This window comes from Microtus ochrogaster, chromosome 1, assembly GCF_000317375.1.
Source record: "Microtus ochrogaster isolate Prairie Vole_2 chromosome 1, MicOch1.0, whole genome shotgun sequence".
NCBI classification, from domain to species: domain Eukaryota; kingdom Metazoa; phylum Chordata; class Mammalia; order Rodentia; family Cricetidae; genus Microtus; species Microtus ochrogaster.
The window spans coordinates 83,089,369-83,100,062 of NC_022009.1; the positions used below are offsets into that span (position 1 = coordinate 83,089,369).

The window sequence follows — 10,694 nt, forward strand, 5'->3', positions numbered from 1 at the left end:
ACGAAGGGGAAGTCAGATTACCCTGGGGGAAAAAAATCAAAGGAAAATTTAGTCAACCTAGGAAACAAAACTTAAATAAAGATGAATTTCTGAATTAAAATCATCACTTGGGAAAAGAAACAAAGTAAAAGAAGTAAAATAAGATCATCATTTGACCGAATCCTTTGCAGAGTGCCGATCTTGGAAATTAACAAAAATTCACTAACCTACCTTCTACCTTCCTTAATAATCTAATCTGATTAACAGATAAAGTTACTTTTCTATGTATCCAGGCATAGAAGAAAACAATGCTTTATCAAACTGAAGAAAATTGTAGACTAAGAATTTTTGAAAAGGGAATAAGAAGCACCTTTGATTATCTGAACCTGGTATGACACAGGTACGGCCAATCCCATGAGATCAGGCAGGGACGACGAGAGCAGGCTTGGAAGGGACACACCTGGTCTGATGTCTCAGTATCAAAAGGCAGCAGGGAAGTAACACACAGAAGCCTGTCCCAACTATGCTTCCTTCTCTCTCACTTCTGAAAACTCCGAAATCCCAAGTGACATTGACCAGTCATCCAATTTCCTGTGGAGTTATGAAGCTGCGGGAACCGGAACAGCTCACTTCAACTAAAGGATGGAAACCTTCCCCCCACTCTGCTTAGTCATCAAGCTTCTCAGGCCCCTTATTGCTACACAGGGGCTGCTGAACACATAATAAACAGAAAAGACTGGAAACATCTGTCTATAACAAAAACACTGGGTATACAACACACGAGTGAGTTTTTCTAGTCAAAGAAAACCCAATCCATCTAGCAACCATCCATCCCGAGCCAGCCTGTCGGAGAATAAACGTAAGTTTTTCATCTCTGTCCTGCTTCCTCTTCTTTTCCATTTACAATGCTTTTAGGGACTCGCATCTTCCTAAGGACTTGTGCTTCTAGGCTATTTTGGACACAGCCCTTTCCTTCCCCTGTCCTGCCTCCAATCCTTCTCAACTTCAAGGTCAACCTTTGATTCTCAAGCATCCAAGTGACGTCTCAGGAAGCAGAGGATCCTCCTCTCTACAGTTGTTCCCAAAGCAGCAAGAGTGGCAGAGTGTAGAAGCCAGTAAATTTCAAAAGTGTTTAAGAAAAGGTGAACTTCTGGAATTTAAAATGCTCTATAATCCAAAACTATTTTAAAAGACAAGGTCTGACTATGTAGCCTAGGCTAGCCTGGAACTTTCTATATAGCTCAGACAGGCCTAGAACCCACAGAGACCCAACAGTTAGAGTGCTGGGTTTGTGTCACTATGCCTGATTTCCTTGGTGAGCTTTTTCTCTGACCTCTGGGTCAGTGGTTCCCTATTTCCTATACAGTTTACATTCCCCAGCAAAGAGTCAGGCTCCTTAGACCTGCTTCTCCATTTTTACTTCCCTCGTCACCCTGAGCTTGAAACATGTAAGAGCAAGTACTAGTGAGTAAGTCTGCCCAATGATCATACAAAGGTACACTGCTCTCAGACTCATCCATAAAGAGCAGTTTTTCTGTCTCTTCCCTCTGAAATCCTTCTCATCCCTGAAGATTTTTCCTTATGCCAGGTTGTTGTGTAATAGTTTCCTCTAAGATAAAAACATCCATCCTGCAGGAAGCTCTATTAGCAGGAAGATAAACAACTCAAAATAGCTTCAGGATGTCCCTGAAACTGACCAGAGTCTCTAGACCCCAATAAAAGCTAAGAGTTCCTTTTCGAGGGAAGAAGTCAAGCTGCAAAGAAAACTCTCAGACAAGACCAGCTATGAGACAAGCAGAAATCAGCTGAGCTGCCTAGAAGAGGTTTAGACCAATTGAGACACTTAGGAAGGACTCGCCACCTTGTTGAGTTGCCTGCAAGCTGTGCAGCGTGCTGCAGGTTCCCAGCTTTTGTGAGCTGCCATCCATGCTGCAGTCCTTGGTGATGCAACTATCCTTGAGTAATTTCTGCTCCAAAGTAACCCTCAACGCATATTCCTGTAAGTAACTCCAATAAAATTCACTGGTTCACTAAGTTGGACTTAGGTGGCATCTGAACTTTGTTCTGTCATGGGTTCCCTATCTGGGTTAAGTAGAAGAGCACATTTTGTCTGCCCAGGAAAAGTTTTGTTATAACACAAGCTAACATTAATATCACCATTTACAAAAGGTGTCAAGAAAGCTTGCCCCTGTTCCCAGAGTACAGGGGCATGCCAGACAACCTTTTGATACAGGCATTTTCCTTCCCATTTTACAGTAAAGAAGTCACAGCTCTGGCCACATGTGCCAGGAAAGGCAGAACACAAATTGCCAGTTCTGCCGTACCCCAGAGGTTTTGTTTTCTCACAGAAGCTTGGAACCTGAAGGACAAACCTCCTCCAGTGTGCTGAAGTTGGTACCATGTACCCACGGTTCATTTGGCACTGGCTCCTCAGCCTAACCTTTAGCACTATACCTAACCTTTAGGTATAGAACAGAATTTCATCTCTGGCCCCCTTGAATTCAACCACAGAATATGCATTCAAAGGACTCTGAATGTAAAAGAACTCAGCCATCTGTGTATGTCAGACAGATGCTTTCTCCAAAGTAAGATAGGGCCACAGACATCAATAAAGAATATCACGAATATTTTAAAGAGTCTCATAACATGAAGATGACACCCTCATGTGGGGCTGAGCTCGAATTTAACCACTAAGGTTGAGTGTGGTTAATGAAAGCAAAAAAAATATGGCAAGGAGTCCCTGATAAGTTAGTGATAGCCCTTATCCAGCCACTTTCAGTATTAGATGTCACTATTAACATTCCTGCCCCAGTAGTTGTCACTGTGGCTAATTTGAGGGACAACAAGGGAGTGAGGTGCACAGACTGGGAACCATGGAGTTTGACACCCTCCTACTCACATTCTGATTCCCATGCCTGCCCTTGTTCCTTGGCTTCTCAGGCTTGAGGGTCAGACAGAAACAAAACTTCTGTGCCTCCTTGCCAATGAGGTAAATCGATCCCCAACCCCTTTATCTAACCTGAGAAGATGCCAGTAAGGTCCCCAACTCCCAACAGAAAACTATTCAAAAGTGGTTTTAATCTGGAGAGAGTAAGTAAATTATGAGTTTTGTGTGTACTGACATGTACTTTAAGCCAAGTGAAGTCTGTCATTTCCAGGCAGCTGCTTAAGAAACAAAGGCACTTTGTACAGAGACACTCCTGGTCCTAGAGTCATTTTACATCTTGAAAAGAAAAATGGAGAGAAAAAAATCTGCATTTAAGAAGGTATGCATTTTTTTTTTAGGGACTGAGAAACTCTTCCCACACTTTTGCAAAATCTTGGAACCTAAAATAACACACTTTCTTTTGCGTTACCAAATTCAGCATTTAAAATATAAACCTGAAGGATCAGATATATACTATGCAAATGAGATTTGGGAGGGAGCCAAACACTATTTTTCTCTATGGGAAAAATAAAGAGATCTCTAATTAAAAGTTTATAGATGAATTACCTTGGGTTAGAGAAGTTATTGACATGAAAATAGAACGCGGGAAGGGCAGTTATCCATGTTCCTGTTTGAAAGCCCCTCAATTATTCCAATACATGACAACAGTAACATTTAAGTTCCCAATTATGCCAACACATAATAAACATTGTTTTTTTCTCAATGTAGAAATCACAGTGCTCTTGAGAAAGGGAGGGATTCCTTACCTTAAAAGTCATTATGAGATGAGTGAAATGGAATTCTGCCTCTAGATCCAGTTGGATAGTTACATTCTCCACACCTATAGATTTTTAAAGCAATAAAGGAGATGGTGAGAGTAATGAGGAATGTCTGTGAAGAGCTGACTTTCTTCCTAAATGGCCTGTAAGCTCCAAATACAAATCCCTCTTGTGTCTTAAAGCTGGAGTTGAAGCTATTAACGGGGGCCCTTTGTACTTATTTTAGAGGTGAGGCATGAGCCAGAATGATTCTTTAGTTTTCCATATATTATTCCAGAGTTCAGCTTACTGAATTTGCTCACTGCTGCAAGACATCTGGCAGAAGATCTCTCAGTGCTGTCTGCTTAGTGGCCATAACCACTGCCCCAATCCTCTAAGCCAAATGGGGGAGGGGGCACACATCTAGTGCACAGTAGGGGATGAGTTTGTAGAAGTACAGTAGGAACACAAATATTCCTTTTTTTCCCCTAAATGATGGGAACGAAAGCAGGTGAGTATCATGTGTGGTAGTACATGTCAACTCAGGGAAACGCATCCTTGATAGCAGCAACCTTTGGTTACACTTCTACATTTGAAAAACATTTTCCTTACCAAGGAGGCAGAGAACAAGCCAGGAAAATAAACCTGTCCCCCAAAAAACAAAAACTTCTTCCCTTTCAGGGGGAAAGCCTGAACAAACAAGCCTTTGCACAGTGTAAGAGACCCACTTGAACACACACACACACACACACACACACACACACACACACACACACACACACGTCACTGGAATTCCAGGGATAAAAAGCACCTCCCCCAAGGCCCTAAGGACCTCTAAGATGCCCCCGGGGTTAAGAGGACTGTTCAGTTGTCCCTGTAAGAAGATGCCTTTAGGATTCATCTTCTCAAGCAAATAAGTCTTGAATGCAGGAAGATGGGAATGTGTCAGAATGAATCATGTTACAGCTGGTATATTTTCAGGAAGTCAGTAGGACCTTTTGAAATAAACACGCCTGCTGGAAAACGGCCAAGTCGACCGAGGGGGAAAAGTGGTCACTGGAACGGATGTGAGTTAGTTGGAATGTTAAAGAAAAACACCATAATCATAGCCATGAGCCTTATCTAATTTACTAAAAAGAACTATCGTACAAAACTACTCTAAGCATTTCTTTCTGAGTGAAACATTAGCTAAGCAACTATACATTTCTGCTTTTCTAGGCTTTAGAGATAATGTAAAGCACAAAGCAAGACTAGCACCATTCCTGTAACAAAGGGACTGTCTCAGCAATGTGTGCCCTAAAGCACATTCCATTTAGAGTCCAGGCTGATAAAGCAGGATGGTTTGCTCTTCTTTCTCTTAATATGGGAAGAAAAAAATCTGTGGAGAACATAACTATTTTACGGTGTATCTAATTTACTAGATTCAAGAACATATCCCTATGAAGAGTGAGAAAAATCCCAGTCATCTCCCGCCAGTCCCTGAATCTGAGCACTTAGATTCAACCTCACCCTCTGACCACTCAGCACCTGAGAACACACAGAAAGGAGATAAAGTCACAATCACAGAGAGTCTGCAATTGTGAACTATCAGACAACAGAGATGACAAGGTACAGGGACAATCAGTGATTTCTGGGCGCCAAGCCCCATCTGTCTAATCTTATCTACCCTCTGTGACAGAGCTCAGGCCTCACTGTTTGCAAAATCTTTCTGGCATCTGGCATCTGGGATCTTTTGTTCCCCTGAAGCTATTGAAACAAATGAACTCCTGACATCATAAAGAAAAACCTCTAATTACATTTAAAACTATTTTACCATTTCTTAACTAAAATGGGGCCATCCTTGTCTCTCAGTTTCCACTCACTGCAGGGTCACTGCAGAATGTGGGTAGTCAGGAAGAGCTCCCAGACCCTGCTCATCAGAAGGTTTATGCTGTTTATGCAGTCCTCTGGGACTCATTGGTTGAATCTTTTTTCACACTGGACTACCAACCAGTGTGTTTCCTTATAAAAACAATCCATTCTAAAGAGTAATCTATATGCTTTCTTGAGGGTTCATCTCTCTCAAGCAAGTTTGGAACCAATAGGATTCATGATCAATGAACATGCAACCTTCCCTAGAAACCAAGCCCTTCTAGAAAACACACAATTCATAGCCAATTACTGACAGCCATAAAAGAATTCCTCATAATGAGATGAATGACAGGCGCCTGCAGGCCCCTTAGAACTCCTGAGATAGGATCTGTAGCGAAGATCTAGTTGTTTCCACATTGTTTACAACCAAGCTTAGGTTCACTTCTGCAAAGGCTTCTTCCATAATTAAAAAAAAAAAATGAACTCAAGTGTGCACAGCAACACACACCTGTAATCCCAGTAACTTGAAGACTGAAGTAGGAGCCATCCTGTGCTTCATATAAAGCAACAAGGTTGTTCAAAACACACATCTAAGGTCTAGTATTTCATGGTTAACTAGCCAATATAGCAACTCTTCCTATATTCCCTAAATTTGGTTTTATAACAACATTAACAGATTGATTGATTAAGCCAAATGACCAAAAAAGAAGGAAAAAAAAAGGCTGAATTCCCATCACTGCTAGCAAAGAGGCACATTGACAAACTGTACAATCATATCACATTGCTTATTTTATGGGATGATCATTTGTTTCATGAATCCTCTGTAGCTAGAAGGTGGGGGAGGGGCCATGCATTTGCCTTTTCTTGGGGGCTGGTAACAAAAACTGCTGTGTTCTGTGTAAGACCGAGTATACAGTCTTCCTTTGCTCTCTCCCCACTCCCCTAGGCACACACCCACTCCCCAGAAGCCCCCTCAGGGTGAGGCCTATGAACACTCCTTTGGTCTAACATCAAACACTGCTTCTGACAAGACACAAACTTCAGGAAGGAGGGTCAGATTTGACCAAGCAAGTTGAATGCTCCAAACAGTATTCTGCCAGTGGCTCTAATCACAGGGCCAAGACTATACAATCTGTCACAAATACCCATGGGAACTTGCTTCCCAGTGAACAGTCAGTCACACTCCATGGAACTTGTTCTCACACCAATCACGTACCATTTTCAGATTGCCACCAAATCTTAAGGCGGTTTGGAGCAAATGTGGTGACCACATTTTCAATGAGATGGCTGTCAGGATTGAGGGTCTCATGATAAGGATCCCGGGAATCACATATGAAGCATTTCTTGTCCTCCTAAAAACACAACATTTTCATGAGTCTATGAAACAATCTCATTAAAAAAAAAATCATTAAATCCACAATACAAAAAAAAAAAATGACCAACCACCTTCAAGAAAGGTCAATGTGGAAAAATTATGCAAATGTATGTTATATTTTTCACTTTTAAACTTATTGAATTGTCTGAAATGCTCTGGAAAATTATCTCCTCCTTTCTTGCAAACTTAAGATCAGGAGTAAAAAAGGGGGCATTGTTTCCATAAGCTACCAATTTAATCAAACTTAAATTTCTAGGCTTAACTCTTAATCTCAGTAAATAGCTTACTCAGTAGTAAGAACAGGTATTAGAGAGTCTTTGCTGACATGATGCAAACCGAAAATTAGGGGGGAAAAGAGAACAAAACCCAATTCAGTTGGCCTAATTTTTCAAAACATACATGAAGCACAGACCATATATGAGGCAAAAGTATTGAGTCCTTGGGGTCCAGACAGCCAGATTCTTAGTTTCTACTTCATCTGAGGTTGGTGGTGAGCAGGCTAACACAAAGCTGCTCAGAATAAGCAGTCCTGAGGAGGAAGGTCTATGCTGGGATCCACATAAACACAGCTATTCTGGCACCAGATCTCCACTCTTCACAATACATTGTGGTGAACCAGAAACAGAACAGTTTAAAGATTCCTTTCCCATATGGAGCTTGGCTCTGTGCCTTTCTTTTCTGGAATACAGATTATTTTTACATCTAAAAATTATGTTAAGGCTGAAATATCTACAGGTTAATGTATATATAAAACAGAATTTGGTCAAGGGTGATATAAAGTCAAGACAGACTATATCTTTACAGTTGTATTTATTTAATTAAATTCTTGTCAAAAATGATTTGAAGATTGGGGGTGGGGTGGGGGATAGGAACCCTGGAACGATCAGGGTACAGATGCAAAGGGATCAGGAACTACAGTTCCCTGCTTTCATTTTACCCCCGTCATTTCAGAAACAGAGAAGACCTTGAGATCTGTGAGAAGCACTCTACAGTGTCACAGCTAATCATACAAACCAGGGAGTCTGGCTCTACTTGCTTTGAAGTGCACTTTTCACTGTAGCCCAAACTGATTTCAGAGTGTGGTGATCCATTGACAAAGCGCCCTGACCTCTGAAGTAAACAAGCCAGCTTAGGTGAAATTCAAATGCTATTATTAGAAAAGCTAACATTAATTGCCTTCATTAACTTGTAGTCAAGGAAACTAGTACTGAAGAACAATTACCAGAACTTAAAAAAAAAAAAAGTTTAATTATAGCCTCTCTTCTAATCAGGAGGAAGCAGTCTAGACAGCTCTGTATAAACCTAGAGGCGTATGAGTGGGATCCACTTTGCCACATTGTGACCCCACCTCACTAAACGTGCTAAGCAGTCCCAGGCCGCTGTCCTGATGAACCACAGTCACTCCATAACCTTCTGTTATTGTCAGAAGTCCCATTCCATTTCCAGTCTCTGTTTTAATTTTTCCCAGGGGTTGGGGGTTGGGGGAAAGAATAAGCAAAAAGATTCTGTACACACACACACACACACAATTTTTCCCAGGGGTTGGGGGTTGGGGGAAAGAATAAGCAAAAAGATTCTGTTTCAAGATATTTTATGATGTTCTTTCTTTTATATTAGCTCTTACATAAGTATGGCTTCTGAAATCTAAACCTGAGTCCACATTTAGAAGCATGTCCCACCCAGAAATTTCATTTTGGTCTTTCACCATCACGATGCCATGACAACCAGAGGCATTTTTCAGTAAGGAAGTGTGTCTGATCCTGACTGAATCACCTCACAAGGCTTCAGTTTGGAACATCCTTATACTCAGGTGAAAGATGGAAAACCCAACACCAATGATCAGTACACAAAGATGATGATTGACCCATCTTCAACACACTTTCAAAAGGATTGAAAACACAGCAGCAGCAACAACCACATCAAACACGCAGGACCCTACAGGGCACAGACGCTAAGTTTCTCTGCAAACCGGGCTTCCCCTACTGATTGATGGTGGTGGTGGCAGGAAATGTTTGGCAGATTCGACTTTGCAAACTGAGACTGGGAAGACTGGGTGAGCTACCAGCATAAGCCCAGGGCTCCTCTGCTGGCTGAATTCCAATCTGAATTGACAGCAGGATGTGAAGTCTCCTGGGCATGCCTCTTTGGTCGGCCAGGAGGAGGAGATTCAGTCCACAGTCAGACCCGCCTTACCTGCAGGTGGCTGACAATACAGTAGGGCTCTGGTTTGTGCAGTCCGCATGTCGAGGTCACTGTGAGCTTTTGAGCTCGGCCGATGAGAAGGTCGCCAGTGGCAGGGTAACAGCTGCCTTCTGCACAGCCGTAACTGAACTCTGGTTCCTGGGCACACACTCGGGTACCCCACAGGGCTATAATAGGGAGAAGGAGGAAGAAAACAAGGGACAAGCCAGAGCAAAAGAAAAACAGCAGGAGGGGCAGGGAGAGAGAGAGGATTCAAAAGAAAGGAGAATACATAGAAAAACACAGAAGAGAAATGAGCGCAGGAGAGACCAGGAAAGTCGGGACAAGTAGAGAAGGACGAGAAAAGAAAACCAGACACGTCATTAGGCTTGACCAACAGTCAGCTGAGTGCATCACCTAGGAAATCCACCCGACTCTTTTGTCTACTCTGATCTGCCCCAGCCAAGCAGCCCCTCCGCTAAAGGTGGACCTTGTGAACCGGCCACTTCGACGTACTTGGGCCAGGGCGCCGTGAGGCTGACCCCGCCAAGCGTTACACCCCCGCTTGTGAGAACTCGAGTGTACATGGCAGGGCCCGCATCCTCGGTGCCAGTGTGGGAGATCTGTGGGCGTGGGGACACAAGAACAAGTACTCATGCACGCGCCAGGGTCACCGGCGATCGCGCCCGGCTGAGGCACAGCGTTTGCCATAGAAGCCGATTCCCTGAGCTTAGAGGCGGTTGGTGTCTCTCTAGTTCGGTAGTGGCTTCAACGTTTCGCCATTCCAGCAAGGCACCCGGCCCAGCTCTTCATGGTGCCACCCCGCGACAAACAGCGATAGTTAATTGAAGCCACATGGCCCCCAAACTGTTTCCAAGACGAAGCCTGTTCTGGGTTCTGACACTTTTGTGCGTAATGGGTTTCTCGTGGATCCTCAACCAAGCCAAGGAGCCAGCCTTCGGCGGTGGGGAAACAGCACGAACTGGTAGAGGGTGCAAAGCCCCGGAGTGATTGCCTCGGAAGTCCGCAGGACCGCGGTTTCTGTGAGCAGAACCCGGAGATGCGGGTCCGCGGACCTCCGCGTGCGCGTCCTTGACCACCACCCGGGCGAGAGGTGTGGCGATTGATCCCAGGGGCGTCAGTTCCAACCAGTCCCTCTCTCCCGATCCCCCTTCAAAGCAGGAGCAAACCGGTTTAAAGGTTTCTTCCCCAATGCCCGAGCACACCGGCCCTCCCCGCCCCCACAAGCCCTTCTCCTGTGTTACCTAGAACACCGAAGGCGAACACCTGGAGCAGCCCCATGTCCAGTCCCTGCAGCCGAGGGGACACAGCCGGGGAGGGAGGGCGCGGTAGGGAAGCTGCCTGCCTTTTTTTCGTGTCTTCCTTTCTGGAGAGGTAGAGGGGGAGAAAGGCAAATGTTGAGAGAGAGGAGAGGGGTTCGTCCATTTTCTGCAGCTCCCACGGAAGCGGGGTGCTGGGCCCAGGAAGGGGTCAAGTCGTTCAGCTACTTTGTTCTCCTCAACCAGCTGGGCGAGTGCTCTAGCCGCTCCTGGCCGCCCACCGGCCCAAAGAAGGGAATTACAAAGTTTCGTCTTGGGAGGAACCGAGGGAGGCGCCTCTGCTC

The 10,694-nt window shown here is 44.1% G+C and overlaps 1 protein-coding gene across 1 annotated transcript in view; it reads right to left on the bottom strand.

Moving 5' to 3' along the window:
- Lamb1 (laminin subunit beta 1) overlaps window positions 1-10,662 on the bottom strand; it is a 66,196-nt gene extending 55,534 nt beyond the window's left edge. Inside the window, exons 1-4 of the mRNA XM_005343881.2 lie at window positions 10,336-10,662; window positions 9,083-9,258; window positions 6,731-6,866; window positions 3,673-3,746 (exon numbers count right to left, since the gene is read on the bottom strand). Of these exons, the coding sequence (XP_005343938.1) occupies window positions 3,673-3,746; window positions 6,731-6,866; window positions 9,083-9,258; window positions 10,336-10,516 (567 nt within the window). The 5' untranslated portion in view covers window positions 10,517-10,662. The remainder of the gene's footprint in view (window positions 1-3,672; window positions 3,747-6,730; window positions 6,867-9,082; window positions 9,259-10,335) is intronic.
- Between the last annotated feature and the right edge of the window lie 32 nt (window positions 10,663-10,694).